This window comes from Mus musculus, chromosome 12 (genome assembly GCF_000001635.26).
Source record: "Mus musculus strain C57BL/6J chromosome 12, GRCm38.p6 C57BL/6J".
Lineage (NCBI taxonomy): Eukaryota > Metazoa > Chordata > Mammalia > Rodentia > Muridae > Mus > Mus musculus.
The window spans coordinates 83856954-83878852 of NC_000078.6; the positions used below are offsets into that span (position 1 = coordinate 83856954).

Below are 21899 nucleotides of genomic sequence, written 5' to 3' on the forward strand. Positions count from 1 at the left end.
GATGCACACTTGGGTGCATCACATACACACACAGTGGTTGTAGAGGTCAGAAGAGGGCATCAGGTCTCCTGGAACTGGAGTTACAGATGGTTGTGAGCCAAACTTGGGTCCTCTGCAAGAGCAAGCAGTGCTCTTGACCACTGAGCCAACTCTCCAGCCCCAGGAAATCTGTTCTTAAAAATGTTTATTAATGTTTAGTGTTTATATGATGTGTGTGAGCCCATGTGCCACAGCATATTTTTCTCCTCTTTCCACCTTTAAGTGGGTTCCAGTGATTGAACGTGGGTACAACATTGTCTTCCCCTATTGAGCCATCTTGCCAGCACCAAAATAGAACTCTTTATATTGAAGGTCTCTGCTTCATGGGGGTGATTACGCATACACAGCTAAGTTATAAAGTGGTTTTCAAGCCTAAAAACAATTCAGATCAAGAATTTATGGAACATTTACTATGTGCAATATAATTATAATATTGAGAGTATCAGGAGTAGAGAAGAACAGTGATATCATCTTATTAGGTTCTCATAATTCCCAAAATATATAAAAACAAAAATCTATATGACATTAAAATGCATTTAGAAAGAAACAAATTGCTACCTGCTTTAAAAGTTGATATTACTGAGTTAGAGAAAAATGAAGGTTTCTTGACAGAGAAAACATTAAAATAAAACAGACAATCCTTTCAGAATATAAAAAATATAAGTTCAAAATATAAAAAAAATTGAATACAAAAGTTACCCTTTGGTTAACCAGGTGCATATGGACTATTGGTTACTATTAAATATAAAGAGAGTAGAAGATAAAAATGTCCTAAATAAATCTGAGAGTATTTTTGAAAAGAAGACTGACAATGTAATCATTTACATATGTTCAGCCCAGGAGTGATACTATTAGAATGTGTGGCCCTGTTGGAGTAGGTGTGCCACTGTGGGTGCAGGCTTTAAGACTCTCATCCTAGCTGCCTGGAAGCCAGTATTCTGCTAGCAGCTTTCAGATGAAGATGTAGAACTCTCAGCTCCTCCTGCACCATGCCTGCCAGATGCTGCCATGTTCCCTCCCTGGTGATAATGACTGACTCTCTGAACCTATAAGCCAGCCCATGTTGTAATTTATAAGACTTGCCTTGTTCATGGTGTCTGTTCATACCAGTTAACTAAGACAGAGGTTGGTACCAAGGTCTGGGGTTATTGCAGTGATAGGCCTGGCCATGCTTTTTTTTTTTTTTTTAAAGAATGTGGATTCAGGTACTTTGGAGTTGGAAAGCCATGGAATGTTTTAAGTACGGCTCAATGGGCTATCCTAGCAGAAATACGGAAGACTTTGTTGCTGTGAGTGATTTGAACTGTACAGATCTGGCCCAAGAGGTTTTAGAGGAGAAGAATTTCAGTACATGGCCTAGAGACTGTTTTTGTGGTATTTTGGTGAAGAATGTGGCTGCTTTTGCCCTTGTCTGAAGAGTCTACCTGAGGCTAAGGTGAAGAGATTTATATTAACTGCATTGACAAAGGAAGTCTCAAAAAAAACAAAAACCAGCAGAGACTTTGTTCTTTGGTTAAGTCTCATGAAGAGCATTATAAACAAGCAGAGCAAACTGAGAAAGGAAAAATATAAAATATATGGTATTAACGGGGCACCAGAAGTGAAATGGAGCTGAATCCTACGTTCAAGGATAAATTGAATTAAGGGAATAGTGTCCTTGGGGGAAAGATTCCCCCCCAGCTAAATTTAGGTCCAGACATGATAGTACAACCCTTTAAACCCAGGAGGCAAAGACAAGCAGATCTCTGAGTTCAAAGTCAGTCTATGAAGCAAGTTCCAGGGCAGCCAAGCTTAGGCAATGAAGGATTTGGAAAACAGAAAGCTGGTGATAATATAACAGAACAATGGGGGCATGTTCCAGCCCCAGCTTTGGCCACATGGCTCTGGTTTTAGAGTCCAGAATAAAAGGGACTACTGGGACAATTGATGCTGGTTAGCTGGAGCTAAGAAATTAGTGGTGATTAAGAAGAGGCCAGTGGACAGGTGTGGTGGCACATGCCTTTAATCCCAGCACTCGGGAGGCGGAGGCAGGCAGATTTCTGAGTTCGAGGCCAGCCTGGTCTACAAAGTGAGTTTCAGGACAGCTAGGGCTATACAGAGAAACCCTGTCTCGAAAAACCAAAACCAAAACCAAAAAAAAAAAAAAAAAAAAAAAAAAAAAAGAAGAAGAAGAGGCCAGCATCACTGAGGTGAAGTCTTTTGGGAGGTGTTTTCTGTGAGCACAGAGGCTGTGTTCCAGAGATAGCCAAGACTGTAACTCATGCTGCAGCTGTACTAGGTAATGTGTAAGAATTGCCCAGGTGGTACTGGTTTTGAAGGCATGAAGGGGTTATGAAGAGCAGTTGAGGCTTGGCACTGTGAGAGGCCGTGGAAGGCCATTGGTGAAGGTGCAGCCCCAAATGCAGTTGGCAGACTAGGACTGAAGGAGTCATTCAAAGGATTTGAAGTTGGCACCATGAAGAGAGCCTATGAGAGGCTATTATTGGTGAAGCCTAGTTGCAGCAGAAGATCCCAGTGTACTGGAGAAGCCATTACCATGGGATGATCACCAAGAACTGCAGCAGCAGTGGGGTTGATCACCCTGAGCTTAGACTGACACAGAGGGTGGAGCTGGAGAAGTGGTGCCAGCCCTTATGAGGAGCCCAGAAAATCATGTGTGCATCCCAGACATTGAAACAAGAAGCTGTAACATTGAAGTTGTCTTGGAGACCCCCAAGATGTTCGAGATACCAGAGCCATGGGCTATCTGCTGAGGAAAGCTGCTAACAGGAAGTGGAACCATCCCAGGAGAAAGAAGTTTGTTGCAGTCAACAAAAATGAAAAAGGAGTTGGAAGATCTGAAGACCACTTTGACATCAGACATGGAGATGCAGTTTGGAGTTTGCCCAGCTGGTTTCCTGTCTTGCTTTGGGGATTACAGATAAGTGATTGGGTGAATCTCAGAAGAAACTTTGAACTTTGGACTTTTAACATTGTTGAGACTTCTACAGACTGGGGACTTTGGAAGTTGAACTAAATGTATTTTGCATTATACTATGTTTAGATATGGCCCCCATAGATTCATGTTTAAACAAGCCTATGAGGGCCAGGGGAGTGGAATGGGATAGTTTGTATATGCTTGGCCCAGGGAGTGGCCCTATTAGAAGGTGTGGCCTTGTTGGAGTAGGTGTGTCACTGTGAATATGGGCTTTAATACCCTCATCCTAATTGCCTGGGAGCCAGTATTCTGCTTGCATCTTCATCTTCAGATGAAGATGTAGAACTCTGCACCATGCCTGCCTGGATGCTGCCCACCTTGATGATAATGGACTGAACCTCTGAACCTGTAGGCCAGCCACAATTAAATGTTGTCCTTTATAAGACTTGCATTGGTCATGGTGTCTGTTCACAGCATTAAAACCCTAAGACAGGCAACAATAACTATATTTTTAAATTTCCATTTACTTCAACTCCTTTTAAATTCTATACTAAAAATCTTCAAAGACTAACAGAAAACACATTTGAAATAGCAGGTTATTCATTTACTTTTACTACTTTAGAAACTTCTTCTAAAAAACAAAACAAAACAAAAACCCGTATGAGCTAGGCTTCATTGTCCATACTTCTCTTGGCATTTTGGTCTTTTGTACCCCCACAGGAATGGCCCATTAAGCTCTGCTTGCAACAACACTCTACCCTGGAATTCTACATTCTTCCTGCAAATGGCACAAGTCATGTAGTGAGGTTTATCACAGAAGTCTGCTCCTTGATAAACATTTTTTCATATGAGCTTATTCTCTCACTGCTCTGACAGAAATACCCAACAAAAGCAACTTAAGGAAGGTTTCCTGCTGGCTCACAGTCTGAGGGTATAGCCCATTGTGGAAGGGAAGCAGAATGTGGCTAGTCACATGAAACAGAGAAGAGGAACCAATGTTGCTCTTCTGCTTCCTCCTTTCTTCCTTTTTATTCAGTCAGAGACACCAGCCTAATTATAACTCTACCCATATAAAATAGGAAACACCAGCCCAATTATAACTCTACCCTCCTCAGTTAAATTACTCTGGAACCCCTCTCATGAAAACATCCAGAAATGTGTCATCTAGGGGACTCTAAATCCAGTCAAACTGATAATCAAGATTCCATGGTTTATAAGTTTTTAAAAAAAAAAGATTATTTTATTTTATGTGTATGGTATTTTGCCTGCATGCAATAAATAAGTGCACCATATGCATGCCTGATACCATGGATCCTCGGGAACTGGAGTCACAGACAGTTTCAAGCTGCCATGTGGTGCTGGGAATTGAAACCAGGCCCTCCAGAGGAGCAACTAGTACTCTAAACTGCTGAGTCATTTCTCCAGTCCCAGTTTTTAACTTTTAAAAATCAACTGATGGAAAAGCTGAAAGCACAGTCTTAAGACAAATCTGAATTTGAATTCCAATGTCAACAGTAGCAAACTTCAGACAATTTATTTAGGATTTCAATTCTTCAAGAAAAAAATAAGATTATAAAGTTCGTGCCAGGCATGGTGGTACATACATACATACTGTTAATCACAATGTTTAGGACTAAAATGGTAAAGTGTCTGCAATTCACTTTCACTTGGGTTTTGTTTGTTTGTTTGTTTGTTTTTGTTTTGTTGTTGTTTGTTTGTTTGTTTTTAAAATAAATCCTAGGACTCAGACCTTTTGTAAGCTCAAAGCCAGCTTGGCCTACACCGCAACCTCCAGACCAGTTAAAGCCAAATAGTGAGACCGTGTCTCACTCTCGCTCAACAAAAAGATAATAATGTTCTGGTATTTAAGCAAGAAAATACAGTATTTGATATAAAATACATGCTGAACTGACGAAATCAGTTCCCTAATTTTCCTCTTCTCTCCTCAGGGTGAAGCTATATAACTGGTAGTCTCATACAGTCTTTGTCCAGTACCCATTTGGTTCCCTCTGCCTGGATGCCCCTCTTTGTCACATATAACACTCAAATCCTCCTTGTTTAAGTTTGTACTTAAATCCTACCTCTTCGTTTTATCTCCCACCACTAAAACTATACTTTATTTATGTTACTTAACTTATGTTACGTAATGTCCTGTCTGTTGTAAGCACTGTCTCAACTGCTTGCTTAAAAAGAACATAGTGGTTCATTTTCCTTCCGTTCTACTACACAAACCACAGTTTTGTGCATGATAAGCTCTCAAATATTTGACAGTTTTCTAGATTTCCTATTACAACTGCATTTCTGGCATTTCAGAATTTAAACTTAAATTGTCATTATTGCTGCCTTCTGAATCTCAATTCTTCAGTAAGTACCAACATTGTACCTGATTTACTCTGTTTGGCCACAGGGTTTTCAATGTAGCCCGTGCTGATCTCCTACTCACAATCCTCCTAAGTTCAGGTTACTAGCATGGGCCAACATGCCTTGGCTTAAAGGTTTAAAGATAAATTCACAGAAGTACTTGACTGGAATGGAAAAAGAGTATCCATTTTTTAAAATTTTTTTACAAACTATTCTTTTGCAAGAAAGCATATTAGACAGAAATGTTTAAGAAATCTTCAAACTATCTATTTTACAATCATTTGGGCAAAAATACAGGATACAAGTTCCTTGAGGCAACAACAGAACAAACAAAAACAAAACATTCAGGTCCTATAATAAAAATATTATATTACTAGTTTGTAATTTTTCTATATGACTGGGAATTCCTGCAACACTTTATTTTCATTAAGTAATGAGAACAATTATTTTGTCTTCTTAAAAATAAATTACAGCTGGGCATGTGGTACACTCCTATAATCCTAGTATTTGAGAGGAGGTAAAAGAAGCAAGGGTTCAAGGTACATCAGCTAGATTGGGAATTTAGAAGTCTTGGCTCAAAAACATACAACATCAACCAACCAATCATTCTCTATGTGTCTTAGTCAGGGTTTCTATTCTGCATAAACCATCATGACCAAGGAGCAAGTTGGGGAGGAAAGGGTTTATTCAGCTTACACTTCCACATTGCTGTTCAAAGGAAGCCAGGACAGAAACTCTGGCAGGTCGGGAAGCAGGAGCTGATGCAGAGGCTATAGAGGAATGTTTCTTACTGGTTTGCCTTGTTCAGCTTGCTTTCTTATAGAATGGAAGACTACCAGCCCAGGGACGTTACCACCCACAATGGGCCCTCCCCCCTTGCTCACTAATTGAGAAAATGCCTTACAGCCGGATCTCATGGAGGCATTTCCTCAAGGGAGGCTCCTTTCTCTGTGATAATTCCAGTCTGTGTCAAGCTGACACACAAAACCAGCCAGTATACTAACTATATACATTTTGGGTTTTTTAACAACTCAGATATATAAAGAGATGTTAACTTAGAAGTCTCCATCACCCCCTAGAGACAGGGTTTCCTCTGTGTTGACCTGACCTTCCTAAGAACTCACTATGTAAACCAGGCTGGCCTAGAACTCACAGAGATTCATCTACACCTGCCTCCTGAATGGTGGGTTTCACCTCACACTTGAAAAACAAAACAAACAAAAATACCAAAACAACCACATGAAACAAAATCGCAGACACTCTACCACTTTAGCCATAAGCCTCTCCTTATATTTTCCTAGGAATGAGGATATTTACTTAGCTAATCACAGTACAGCTAAATAAATCCTTATTACAACAATGTTACACTTTCTATAAAATTATTTACCTTAGAACTACTTATTCTCACCCATGGAAGGAGTTACAGAGACAAAGTTCAGAGCGAGACAGAAGTAATGACCACCCAGAGACTGCCCCACACAGAAATCCATCCCATAAACAACCACCAAACCCAGACAATTTTGCATATTCCAGTAAGATTTTGCCGATAGGACTCTGATATAACTGTGTCTTGTGAGGCTATGCCAGTGCCTGGCAAATACAGAAGTGGATGTTCACAGTCATATACTGGATGGCACACAGGGCCCCTAATGAAGGAGCTAGAGAAATTACCCAAGGAGCTAAAGGGGTCTGCAACTCTATAGGAGGAATAACAATATGAGCTAACCAGTACCCCCTAGAGCCGTGTCTCTTCTTGAATATGTAGCAGAGTTTGCCCTAGTAGGCCATCATTGGGAGCAGGTCTTGGGAAGTAGGCCCATGATCTTGAGAAGATTATATGCCCCCTACAGGGGAATGCCAGGGCCAGGAAGTAGGAGTGGTTGGGTTGGGGAGCAGGGCTTGGGGAGGGTATAGGGGACTTTCGGTATAGCATTTGAAATGTAAATATAGAAAATATCTAATAAAAATGTAAAAAAGTAAAAATTTAAAATCACCCCTTTTAATCTTACTACATCAATAAAAATAAAAGCCCAAAATTGTAAAAAAAAAAAAAAAAAAAAAAAAAAAAAAGAACTACTTATTCCCTTGCTTCAGGATAATGAATTACAACTGTAAGATTTCTTTAAGATCTAATCTTCTCAAATAGTTCTTCAGTCTTTCTGTACCTTTTTGACTTGAGATATTTCAACAAGACTGACTAGTTATTTTGCAGAGTAATACTTCACCTAGGCTTATCTGTATTTATTTGAGATTAAGAGAAACTAAAGGATTGAAAATCATGGATTACTTTGCATCCTGGTCCAGAGGCAGAGAGACAGATACTGGACCTGGCACAGCCTTTTAAAACCTCAAACCCCATCCTGCCCTCTCCACCATGACACATCTCCTCTAACAGGACCATACCTCTTTCCAAATAGTTCCATTGTCTGGTGACTAAGTGCTCAAATACATGCATTTTTATCAAACTACCACAAGGGGGGAATGGTTTGTGGGCCAAATGTTATAACAACACTGTAATTTTAAGAAATCTAAATTTCTCTAAAATAATTATAATTTTTAATTTTTTTTTTTGTGTCTGAGTGTTCTGGCTGCATGTGTACGTCATAGATCCCTGGAGCTGGACTTACAGATGCTGTGAGCTGCCATATGGATACTAGGAACTGAACCAGATCTACTGAATAACAGCCAGTGTTCTTAACCACTGAGTCAACTCTCCATTCCCCCATAATTTTAGAAAGATCTACTAATTGAAAACTCTTGAGAACCTGAGAGTTTTATTATGTTCTCTCTTGAACAATACTCACAAAACCACAAATCCCTTTTTCTTTCTTCCTTCCTTCCTTCCTTCCTTCCTTTCTTTCTTTCTTTCTTTCTTTCTTTCTTTCTTTCTTTCTTTCTTTCTTTCTTTCTTTCTTTTTTTTACAAAAATAATGAATGACATTACTGCCTGCTTTTCCTTACTAGATTCCTGTTCATGAATACGGTAAAGTATCTACTGACTATTTGTGAAAGAGATGGCTGGCTCTCCACCCATATTTCTTGTACTTCTAATTCAGATGTTTGCAGGGGTCATGTTTCAGGTAAGAAGACACTGTTGTTTTCTGAGCTGATTATAAAGAAGCATGTGGATTAACTACTGTTGATAGAGATAATTAAGCCTGGTTCCTGTACAGTTTCTTACACAGCAAAAAGTTACCATCTCACAATGATACGGTGGACCACTATAGGACCCATAATTACCATCATTATTTTATAGTCTGTGTGTGCATAAAATTCAAGGTCATATACTTCCCCTGCTTTCCCATTTGATGTTTGTCTGTGACATATTACATTGTAGACTGTCTTCATGTCATGTGGAAATCCATCCTTTGCCCATCATTTATATTGCAAATGTAAAACATTACTGAAAATTTATAAGGGCCAGAGGAATATTGTGAAATACTGTGTTCTGTACATGATATAGTTGATACACTCCCAAATGCACAGAAGCTGTTGTTCCTACTGAGACTTATACAAGATCAAATTCTAGTATGGATAGGCTGCCAAGACCAGAGACCCTAGATGAGGAGATGATGGAAGCTGGCTGCTGAGGCATTGAGAATCCTCCTTCTTCGGGGTGCAGTACTAGTTAGATTTAGCAGAATATTTAAAAAAATAATAGGACAAGAAGTTGGGAGGAATATATGTTAGGAGGAATCTGGGAGGAGTTAGAGAGGAAAAAAGATGTATGTGTGATCTTATTTCACTCTATACATGTATGAAATTCTCAAAGAATAAATTAAAAACCTTGGGCTGGTGAGTTAAGAGCATTGACTGCTCTTCCAAAGGTCCTGAGTTCAAATCTCAGCAACCACATGGTGGCTCACAACCATCCATAATGAGAACTGACGCCCTCTTCTGGAGTGTCTGAAGACAGCTACAGTGTACTTACATATAATAAACAAATCTTTTAAAAAAATTAAAAACTTAAAAAAAATTTATTCATATCTTAAAAAGCAGGCAGATTTCTGAGTTCAAGGCCAGCCTGGTCTATAAAGTGAGTTCTAGGACAGCCAGAGCTACACAGAGAAACCCTGTCTCGAAAAACCAAAAAAAAAAAAAAAAAAAGAAAAAAGGAAGAAAAAGAAAGTCATGGAGCTACACTTAACATTAAACTTAGTTTGATACTAAAGTAACTGTTTAGGCTGAGGACACAGTTATGTATAGAACCTGGTTTGAGTTCCAGCACTGCAGAATAGCCACATTTTCCTGAATCTACTATAGTACCAAATTTAGAATTTTATCAATAAAAGATACCTAACATAATTCTATAGAATAAATACATCTGTCTGGGACAGAGGAGACTAATGAAAAGTAGCATCATATTAATGATCAGATTAGAGATGGAAGAAAAAGGGAAACTGTAAGAAAAATCCTTACTATGGCTTACAAAGTGCCAACAACTATCTCAGCTTTCTTTAAAGCTTTAAATCTTCCATGATTCTCATCTCAAAGTCTGCAGTCCATAGTTCTCACAAGCCATTACTTTCCCTGAAATTGATCTGTATATATCCTTCAGAGCCTTGCTCAAGTACCGCCTCTTCAAAGTAGCTGCCCTTACTTAACCACTTTCACGCTGTCACCAAGCCAGTTACCTCTAAAAGTTCCTAATACTATGAATCTCTCCTTTACTGTTTATTACAATTTTAAATAAATAAAGACGTAAAGAGTAAAGCTAACACACACAATGAGGAACTGTGAACTCAGCTAAAACACAGCTCGTGGGCTTCTCTAGATCTCTATAGAGAAAAGGCTCTAGGCTCACCTACACCTTTATTTGTTTAATGTGATTTGGGAACTGCTACGTTTTAGAGGCCTTCAAATTATACTTAATGAAAGGCTTTGATCAAAATGACTACAGATAACTAAATATTCATTTACTGTATTACTTAATCCTTTATAGCAGTTCAGTATCCTTTCTTATCCTCTTTTCTACCTCTGCCCCCTCTACCTCCAAAGAAGGAAAAGGCTGGTCCGGTGTTCTAATGTTGTGAATCATGTCACAGGTTTAAAACAACAACTCATCAGCATTAGGCAGGTCAGTTTTCTGCTCCAGTGGTTGTTTTGCCAATAAGTTCTCTTACTAAGATACAGTGGCTACTCTGACGAGTAAGCACATATCACAAAGAAAAAAGATTTTGAGAAACCCATTTTTAAGCTGCCTGGACTCTAGAAGGAAAGTCCTTTGTCTTAATTGACCACCACCAGGAAATTCTGCCAGAAAGAGGAAAATAGAAATAAAGAATTCCAATCTAAAAACACGTAGTCATGCTAAAGACCTTGATGGCCCAGAGTAGTTACTAACCACAGAGATTTTGCTGAGAATTTGGTAAGTACTCAGTCAAGTTCCGATCACTGAGACTTTAAGAAATCAAGTGAAGGATAAAAGACTATGGTGTATGGAGAAGAAGACCTGCCAGTAAAACTAACATTCGGGAAAACCCCTCCTTGTAAAACGCAACCTCCTTGTGAGGTTTTATTGATAGGTCTCATGTAGCCCAGGCTGGTCTCAAACTTGTTATATACAAGTGAATGACCTTGGTCATCTGACCCTCCTGCCTATACCTTTCTAGTGCTAGAATTATAGACATGGGAGAAAAACAGACTACAAACATTTTTTTAGAGATTTATTTATTTATTATATGTAAGTACACTGTAGCTGTCTTCAGACACACCAGAAGAGTGTCAGCTCTCATTATGGATAGTTGTGAGCCACCATGTAGTTGCTGGGATTTGAACTCAGGACCTTTGGAAGAGCAGTCGGCGCTCTTACGCATTGAGCCATCTCACCAGCCCCAAACATTTTAAAGTAACTTTAAACTTAAAAACAAACAAACAAACAAACAAACAAAAACAAAAACCCCCATGATCTTTCAATGTAGCCCTGGCTGTCTTAGAACTCACTATGTAAACCAGGCTGGCCTCAACTTCTGCCTGCTTCTGCTCTGGAGTATTGGGATTAAAGGCAATGCCACTATATCCCACAACTTTCAGTGGATATATTATACCTGAAAACCGATTTGTACAATTGGTCGTACAGAATGAACTTACCGAAGCTATAGTTATCTGCGTAAGATCAAGACAGATAACCCAGCATGGGTGAGAGAGGGACTCCAAAGAGGCCCTTGCCCTAGCTAAGGAGCTACTGTCAACTACAGGCTGCTAAGAGATGGCAGGTCTAGTGAGGGACAGCTCTGAAAGACTAAAGGACACACCTGACTTTCTGCCCTTCCCAGGAGTCTCTTTCTCCCAGGCAGAAGCCTTGTCAAATTAGGAACCATTAGCAGAAGTGCTGGTCAACCAAGGCTGTATAGTGATGGCTAGGCTGCCCATGCTCTAGCTTCCTAACAGTGCACATGCAGAAACACTAACTGGACTTTCTAAGTTATTATAAAAAGTAAAAGAGGACATACAGGTATGAGGGAGAGGACTGGGGAAATTCAGAGAAAGTAGGAGGGGGACTTGGGGTTGAATTATGCTCAAGATACACTGTATACATGAGTGAAATTGTCAAAGGATAAATAAAGACTGGGGAGATGGCTAAAGTGCTCACTGTACAAGCATAAAGGCTTTGTTTGAGCACCAGTACTCACATAAATGCTGAGTGTAAGCCTATAATCCCAGTGTTGCAGGGAGGCGGGGAGTAGAAAGATCCCTGGGGATTAGGAGGAAAAGAATCTCCCAAGAAAGGGGAAATAGGCCGGGCAGTGGTGGCGCACGCCTTTAATCCCAGCACTCAGGAGGCAGAGGCAGGAGGATTTCTGAGTTCGAGGCCAGCCTACTCTACAGTGTGAGTTCCAGGACAGCCAGGGCTATACAGAGAAACCCTGTCTCGGAAAAACAAACAAAAAACAAAAAAACAAAAATAAATAAAGAAAGAAAAGGGAAATAGAATATAGTATTTACAGAGACACAAAGAGAGACTAGGATTAGAGAATTAAATAGGGTAAAATGAAGGGTAAAAGATAAACACACACATATATACATATGTGTATATATATGAAGTCTCTACAGTAGGTTTCATATATTTGAAAGACATCTACATGCAGTCACCACATAATATAATAGGGGAAAACAATGCTCCAAGCTCCAACTAGGCATCTTATGACATTAAGTAAAACCTATAATGCCAAGAATGGGTTACATCTTGTTGACCTAAGGAGTCCCACAGAAACTGCCAAACATCACAGGCTGTTCTCCATAACCTAACAGTGAGGTCCTATTGCTGAAGACAGCACTTACTGAGGTCATCCAACACAGACAAGTTGAGTTGTTCCTATCTAGAGCCTTCTCCCTACTGACTAGTGTTCATGGTGCTAGACAGTACTCTGCAGGTTACCAGACAGAAAAGGTAATTATCAATTATCCCCCACCTACAAACCCTGTGCTACAACAGTGACCTGCCTCCAAGATATACAGTGTACAGTGTTAGAGTGTAAAAGTGGCACAAATGTTGTAGGAGTAACCTACCACTTTTTAAAAAAATTGGATCTAAGCCTAATTCATGAGGATGGGGCCCATACTTGACTCTGCTAAAGTGGCCAAGACTCTGAGACTGGCTAGGTCATAGGCCTAGGGGAAAACCTAACTGTCCTGCTAAAAAAACAGCACTAAAATGACTTCTGATTACATACTGCCATATCCATAGATCAATGCCTCACTGGACCCACATCACAGGAGCTTCTTATGGTGATGGGAATTATCAGAGAGTCAGAGACTCTTGTAGACTCAGTCCTAAATGGGATCTTTACCAAAAACCTCCCTTCAAGGCTTAGGGGTCTATATGGAAGAGGAAGCAGAAAGATATGAAAGATCTTAAGAGCCAGAGGTAAAGAATGACCTCCAAGAAACTGTCTTTCTGACAAAACAGGATTGGTGCACATATGAAGTCACAGCACACACAGGACATGCACAGGTTCAAGCCAGATGGGATTTTGGCACTGAGAGGTGGAAAATGGACATGGGCCCTATCCCTAACTAAGGAGATAGCCACAAGTGAGATAGATCAGCTGGCAAAAGAAAAATCAGTTTTCTTAATGGAGCTCACTGGTTATATCCAGGCCAGGGCCCATAGTTGATTAACACAAAGAAACTCAATGGTATTTTTGTGGATTTTTCTTTCATTTTGTGCCTAATCAGCAAAGTAAAGTCTGAATATATACATTCAACAAGAAGTTAATCAAGGACCTCTCACTGAGTGCTACAGACTGTTATATGAAAACTACAACACTGGGCCTGCAAGAAGGCCCAGTGAGTGGAGTCTGACCAACCCCAGTCTGATCCATGGGGCCACATGATGTAAGGAGAGAAACGACTTCTCCAAGTCTTTGCGGATTAGATGCACTACTCTAGACAACTTTACAAACACATTAACCTTGGTTTTCTTTTCTGCAAGGGATATAACAAAACTATAACCTACTCCATAGCATTATGTAAACAACTAAACCACCACATATACATATACTTAGCCTGGCTGACATTTAAATGCCATTAGAGAAATACCACTGTGGGCAGGTTCTACAAATAAAGGGCACCAAGCCTGGGGACCTGAGGTCAATCCCTAGGAACCATGTGGGAGAAGGAAAAACTCATGCACACTGTCCTCTGACGTTAGCCCATTCACTAAGGCATGCATGCCTCTTTTGTCTCTGTCCTGTCCTGTCTCCTCCTCCTCCTCCTCCTCTCTCTCTCTCTCTCTCTCTCTCTCTCTCTCACACACACACACACACACACACACACACACACACACACACACACACACAATGTCATTAAAAACATTGCTGAGGGGCTGGCGAGATGGCTCAGTGGTTAAGTGCGCGACTGCTCTTCTGAAGGTCCAGAGTTCAAATCCCAGCAACCACATAGTGGCTCACAACCATCTGTAATGAAATCTGATGTCCTCTTCTGGAGTGTCTGAAGACAGCTACAGTGTACTTACATATAATAAATAAATAAATCTTAAAAACAAAACAAAACAAAAAAACCGAACAATGTAAAAACCAGGCGTGGTGGCCCACGCCTTTAATCCCAGCACTTGGGAGGCAGAGGCAGGCAGATTTCTGAGTTCAAGGCCAGCCTGGTAGCCTGGTCTACAAAGTGAGTTCCAGGACAGCCAGGGCTACACAGAGAAATCCTGTCTCCAAAAAAAAAAAAAAACCAACAACAACAAAAAAACATTGCTGAATTATTAGTTATGAATACAGAGATGCTCAACATACTATTCTGTACAATTTGTATATCTGAAAGGTTTCATAATAAAAAATTGTAGTTAATACATTTTCCTGGTCTGGCTTTCCTTCTATAACAGTGTAATATATAACCTCTAGGGAAGAACTAGCTAATGAGCACTTTACTGCCTTCTTGCTATAAACTCTTGTGAATCTAAAACCATTTCAAAATAAAAGTTAAAATAAAATGATAGGAAGCCTTCCATTCTGATAAATCTTACCTTACCTTTCTTTATTTTCCACAAACCTAAATATAAGACTGGACATAGAATTCTGTAATGATTGGAGCATTATAATATTGAATTCAAACTAGGTATAATCTGTCACAAGAAATTTATATAATTGTAACTTCATCAACAAGACAATCGACCAACCATTACACAACTCTGTAAGTTTTCTTGTATCAACGAATGTTTTTACAGCTAATTTACAAGAAATTTACCAAGTAGGATTGTACAATTCTAAAAAGAGAGCATATAGTTTTCTCAAAGGAAGCAAAGAGACACACACACACAAAAAAAAAAAAACTGGTCGATGACACTAGTTTTTCAAACTTAAAATTGGACACCAATTCCTCAAATAATTCTCAAATTATTCAAATAAGGAGGAAAAATCCACCTAACATAAAATTACTAGCATATTTGGGATAAAGAAGAAAACAAAGTCCAAGCTATAACTCTTATACGTTGTCTTGTTTGTATACTTTGTCTGTTTTTAATTATAATTATGTATTTATTACTTTGTTATCACAAAATAACATCCAAAATCTTTTTTTCTTTGTATTTAGGCATTTTGATAATTAATTTTGACTGCCAACTTGCTTAGGTGGAGAAACACCTAGAACATTTAGTAAAGCATACTTCTAAGTATGTCTGTGAAAGTAGAGACGACAGGCATACATAACAGCAACTAAAGAGGAAAAAAAAAAACCCACCTTGAATATAGGTGGCACCTCTAACAGGCAAGCGGCCCCGGTGGGGGAAATGGAACAAAAGGTGGAAGGAAGCCCGACAGTGTGCAAACTCCATTCTTCCTGAGTAGTGAGTGCATCTACTGCTGTTACCACTGCCTGTGAAATCAGACTCCAGTTTCTTTAGGCTTTCAGTACAGATTCCACAGTAACATGTACAGGGCCACTGCTGAACTGGCTAGACAGACTTCAACTGTGAAGACAATCTAATACATTCCTTTTATAAAATATATGTGTATTTATATTTTATTCCTCTTGAAAGCCCTAATAACTTTAAAATCATACTCTACTAGACAAGAAGAACTCAAATTCTTACCGAATGTTCATCTTTTTCATTTATTTATATGTATGGTTCTTTAAAATAAACTTTTTGGTTTTTACTTTTTAAATTAAAAAAATTGGTATTATATCACTTCCCTTCTTCCTTTTCTTCCTCCAACTCTTCTCATGAACCCACTGGCTCTCTCTCAAATGTCTGGTGCGTGTGTGCGCGTGTGTATGTGCATGTGTGTTTCTAAATACAATCTGCTCAGTATATATGATATTGCTTGTATGTCTATGATCTCAGGGCCCTTGGTATTGGAAAACCAAGTGAGGTGTTCTTCCAAGAAGACAATTTATTATTCCCCAATCTCAGCATTCCCCAGTTACCTGTGATTCTTTGTCTAGACTTGAGGCCCCAAAAGCTTTCATTTGTTTGTTTGTTTGTTTTTAAGACACAGTTTCTAAATGTAGCCCAGGTTGTCCTGAAACTTAACTCTGTAGAGCAGGGTGGGCTGGAACTCAGAGATCCACCTGTCTTTGCCTCTGAAGTGATGGGATTGAAAGTGTGTGGTACCACCATGCCCAGCTTAAATCTTTTTTTAAAATATATATTTATTTTATGTATACAAGCATTCTACATGCATGTAAGATTTGCATTATGTACATATCTGGTGCCAAAGGAGGTCAAAAGGCATCATTTGGAACTGGAATTACAAATGGTTATAAGCCACTATGTGGGTCCTCTGAAAGAGGAACAAGTGCTCTTAACCAGTGGATCATCAATCCAGTCCCAACTCTTTGGGTTTTTTTGAGATGAAGGTGAGGGGTCATATTTTGTAGCTAGGCAGGCTGACCTTAAATTAAACCCTTGATCCTTCTGTCTCAGTCTCTGAAGTGTTGAGACTCTTAAGTATATAAAACACTTAAGAGCATGCCTACATACAAACACACAATATTTTGAGACAAATTCTTGCTATGTTAGTCTGGCTGATCTAGAATTTACTATGCATACAAGGTGGCCTGAAACTTACAGCAATCCAACTGCCTCTGCTTCCCAGGTTAACTAGAGATTATTTATTAATCTGAGATTACAGTGTGTGCCACCATATCTGTATATCTACAAGTTGTAGTGTTGGGGATCAATCCTAGATCTCATGCATTATATTATATATTCTCTGGATCAGCGGGAAAGACGCATGGTGCCAAGCCTGACAACCTGAGTTTAATCCCAAGAGTCTACAGTAGAAGGAGAGGACTGACTCCTGAAAGCTGTCCTCTGATCTCTACATGTATGCTGTGGCACTAGTGCATCCTCCACACACCTAATAACATAATTTTAAAAATACAAGCTGTAAGCCGGGCAGTGGTGGCGCACGCCTTTAATCCCAGCACTTGGGAGGCAGAGGCAGGTGGATTTCTGAGCTTGAGGCTAGCCTGGTCTACAGAGTGAGTTCTAGGGCAGCCAGGGCTACACAGAAAAACCCTGTCTTTTCTTTTTTTTTTTTTTTTTTTTTTTGGTTTTTCGAGACAGGGAACTCAGAAACCCGCCTGCCTCTGCCTCCTGAGTGCTGGGATTAAAGGCATGCGCCACCTCTGCCCGGCGAGAAACCCTGTCTTGAAAGAAGGAAAAAAAAAAAAACAAACAAAAACAAAAAACAATACAAGCTGTGACAAATTATATTCCTAGAAGGTATCTAGAGTAGTTGACTCCCTATCAGATGCAATGGGATGCTGATAGTCCTGCCTTCAAGGGGTTGGGCTTATGGCTGCTTTCCAATTCTCCTAACCTACATGGACTCTTACAACTTCTTAAAAATGGGATGAAGTGATTCTATGTGACTTCTAAGCTAAGTAAAGTAAGCCATGTCCCTTCACCCTCCTCTCTTGGGATGTTCTTTCTTGAATCTAGTTAGCCATGCTGTAAGAAAGCCACACAGTCACAAGGAGAAGTGAAGTGTAGGTGTTCTGGCCAACAGCCCAGGGTGAGCACTCAGCCAAGTCAGCATTCACCACCAGACTCAGGAGTGAGCAAGCATTCAGATAATTCCAGTTCCTAGGCGCTGAGTCACACTCCTAGATACCCCACCTCATGCCATGTTAACGGAGACAAGCAAACCCATCAAATGATAATTAAAACAAACCTGCCTGCCAGGCGTGCTGACGGACACCTTTACTTGTTTTTATTTTTATTTTTATTTTTTTGGTTCACACAGGCCTGATCCCACCAGCACTGTTTTTATGCACAAGAACCCTGGATTTGAGTACCCAGCAACCAATTTCCAGCCCCAAATTGGGAATTCCAATGCACAAAGGCAGGGAGGACTTAGAGATCACACTTCCAGTCTCAAAGCTGAATAGCACTGAGGAAGTCCTCACTGTCCGTGTCTTGGAGGAAGCAGGGTAAGGCAGGAGGGCTTGGATGTGAAAGGATCTGGGCCCCCAAGGCCAGCTGGGACATACTTAGCTCTCTGCCCTTATGCATGATGTAAAAGTGGAAATGAAAACCACTGCTACAAGTTGTATGCCTCAGTGACCAGTCATAACAGGACTGAGCATAGTGTCTGATCCTAAATGGGGACCTGCATAAGTCATTGAGATGAATCAGCCTCTAGGAACCAGCAACCAGCTCACCTCACTCAGCACCTGGTCCACAGTATGGACACCTTCAGAAGATATAGCCCAGGGATCCGGCTTCCCAGCCAGCAGGACATCCAGCATGCCCTTCTGGAGGACCTCACCAAAGGACCCACTAGGGAAGTCCAGTGCTTGACATCCATGGTCTCCCAGCATAGACTGGGTACATGGGCTTAGCGAACTTTCATGGCCGCCACCACTACTGGAGCGTAATCTACACTGGTCATATTAGGGAAGCCACCAAGGAATACTCAATAGCTCAAGGCACTGTTCCTACCACCTAGCACGAGAATACGGTCCTCAGGACACAGCTCCGGCTCTAGGAGGGCATGGAGGGAAGCCAAGTCCCGGAACCACTTGCATAGGGTCCAGAGTTAGCCACATCTTTGTTGTGCTGGTCCCAGTACTGGACTTGGCAGCACTGGAAGTTCCTCTTGAGAAACTCCAAAGGAGACACAGGAGTCTAAAGAGAGGCCATGCTCCGGGCTATGCCTCAACCAGGGGAGGACTTAGGAGCCCCGACACACACCTTTTATCCCAGCAATCAAGAGGCAGAGGCAGGTGAAATGCTGAGTTTAAAGCCAGCATGGACTACATACATAGCAAGTTAGAGGTCAGCCAAGGCTACAGAGTAAGACCCTATCTCAAAAAAAAAAAAGATAATAGCTAGATAGTTAATGCTTTAAAAGCTACTAAATTTATAGTAATTTGTAATAAAATCATTAATTGTCACACAAGTTCATAAACACAATTTAAAAATGCAAAAAAGGAAACAAAATTATCCTATTTTACCACTAAATATTCAATATTGAAATATTCAAAACTTACCATTAAATATTAAACATTAAAGAATACTTAATATTCTTTAAAATAAAGAAAGTGTATTACCCACTGCCTAAAATTTGGAGTGCTTTGTTTTTACCAAGAAAAGTGGTTAAAAGTTTAAAGCCAGTTAACTAGTTGATCTAAACAAAAACAAAGGGTGCTGGAGAGGTGGTCTGGCCACTGAGAGCACTGACTGTTCTTCTAGAGCCAGGTATCATTCCCAGCACCCACATGATGGCTCAAGAAAACCTTTAATTCCAGTTCCAAATTCATCACTCTTATGGCCTTCTCAGGTAGCAGGTATGCATATGGTATACAGATATACATATAACACAGGCATCCAAGCAGGCAAAACACCTACACATATAAAGTAAAATTTAGGAAGACCATGAAGGAAGGACTTGTCCAGCAGTTAATAACCCACTGTCTTTTACCTACCTGCCTTGAGAAGGTATTTGAGGACTGTGGCCCACCAGTACTCCAGTCTGTGGCTATGTGGCTCTGGATCAGGATCTTGGTTGCCAAGGTGGCTGCACTGGCAGTCTCCCCTGGAAAATGTTCCTTAGGCTGCAAAATCTGAAATCTGCAAGGAAAGGAAATTTCAAATATAAACACATCTTTTCAATTTCAATCCCTTATACTCTATCTCCATACACTAAAAGGGCAAACAGCAAGAAGGCACAGTGGGAGACGTGCATGCCCGGTAACTAATTTTAATCCCTGGAATCCACAGTAGAATCAGAGAATCAATTCTTCACAAAGTTTTCCATTGTCTTCCATATGGACACTAAGGTATGCACCGCTCCTGCACCCCTATCATGTGCAAGCAGCACACACACACACACACACACACACTAAACAAATAAAAATGTATAGGAGAAAACAGTGTCTTAAGGTACACAGAAAACAAGTTTCATTAAAAATGGGAGTCAAATCATGCAAAAATAGTTGGATGGATATTGTAGATTCAAGTTCCAGCTTTCCTTTTCCTTTTTTAAAGGTAGTCACCCTATGAACCCGGGCCAGGCTAAAACTTGTGGTCTAAGTACTAGGATTACAGCTGTGCCTATCTTACCTAGCCCCATCTCTGTTTTCTTAAGAGCTACTACTGATCCTAATTAAGTCATGGATTCTCTGTGCCTGATTCTTTATAACACATATTCTCATGTGGTGGAAACTGAGGGGATAGGTTTACAACTTGGGTGATCTGGGTCTAGACTCAGTTGTCATTCTACTCTGCTGTAAGAGCTCTGATACACCCCTAGGGGCAGTCCTGTCTTTAAAAGAGGAGATTAAATTAGCAATTCTTGAAACCCAGTCCTAAACAGGTACCAGGCATGGCAAGACATGTATAAAGTTATCAATTGTGCTTTAATATGAGATTGCCTTTCCTATTTTTTGAGGTTAAATTCTTTTATTATAGTATGATAACATAGTATTTGTTGTTGTTTTTTAATGTGTGACAGTGTCAAACATGGTTTCCATTGCTAGAACTATAAGCATGAGATATCGCACACAGGTCCCGGGGAATATCCAGTCTGGACTTCATAGTAAGTTCTAAGTCGGCCTGAGCAACAGAGTGAGAAACTGTCTCAAAATATCAAAAGACAGCCGGGCTTGGTGGTGCACGCCTTTAATCCCAGCACTCGGGAGGCAGAGGCAGATGGATTTCTGAGTTCGAGGCCAGCCTGGTCTACAGAGTGAGTGACAGGACAGCCAGGGCTACACAGAGAAACCCTGTCTCGGAAAACAAAAAACAAAAACAAAAAACAAAAAAAACCAAAGTGTTGTTTCCCTACAGTCCCAGCACAACAGAGATGGAGACAAGAGAGTCAGGAATTCAAAGTCATCAACTCCACAGTGAATTCAAGACCAGCTTAGGCTATGAGACCTTGCATCAAAAACAAAACAAAACAAAAAAGTTATGATTTCTATCTTTGAGCTTCTATTGTCGTGATAAAACACCATTACCAAAAAGCAACTTGGGAAGGAAAGGATTTAATCTCATCTTTCAACCTGCAGCCCATCATCTGAGGAAGTCTGCAGGATCCCAAGACAGGAACCTGGAGACAGGAACTAAATGAAGCAAAGGCTATCAAGGAACACTACTTACTGGCTTGCTTCCCACGGCTTGTTCAGCCTGATGTCTTATACCATACAGGACAACTGGCCAGGGACGCCAGTTGTAGTACCCAGTAAACATTAGTTGCTACCTTTTTATTCAGAAACACCTCTGTTGTATCATTATGGTGAATTTGTATTGCTTTTGTTTGTTGGTTGGTTGGTTGGTTGGTTGGTTGGTTTTGAAACAGAGTATCTTTGTGTACCCTTGGCTGTACTAGAACTAGCTGTGTTCTAGCACTGGCACATCAGTCATTAATCAAGAAAATGCACTGTGCACAGGCTTACCCACAGGCCAATCTAGTGGAAAGATTCTATCAATTGACATTCTCTCTTCTTAAACAGCTCTTTCTTGTTTCAAGTAGCCAAACACTAGCTAGCTAGTAGAATCTGAAAGTAAAATGTTCTTAGGGCTTTTACTTAACAGCAATTTTTAGTGTGTAGTCTAATTAGCCACATATATCATATTGGAATCAAAATATGCTTGTTTTAAGAAGCAATA

The 21899-nt window shown here is 40.2% G+C and overlaps 1 protein-coding gene and 1 pseudogene across 11 annotated transcripts in view; both read right to left on the bottom strand.

Annotated features, from left to right (window-relative positions):
* Numb (NUMB endocytic adaptor protein) overlaps positions 1-21899 on the bottom strand; it is a 127909-nt gene that overhangs the window by 62920 nt on the left and 43090 nt on the right. For all 11 annotated transcript variants that reach the window (NR_073563.1, NR_073564.1, NM_001272056.1 and 8 more), the window contains one exon: positions 19715-19859. Coding sequence is in view for 4 of the 11 variants with exons in the window: in XM_006515575.3 (XP_006515638.2) it covers positions 19715-19859 (145 nt within the window). In the remaining 7 variants the exon portion in view is untranslated. Of the gene's footprint in view, positions 1-19714; positions 19860-21899 lie in introns of those variants that run through there.
* Gm3791 (predicted gene 3791) lies at positions 17997-18953 on the bottom strand (annotated as a pseudogene).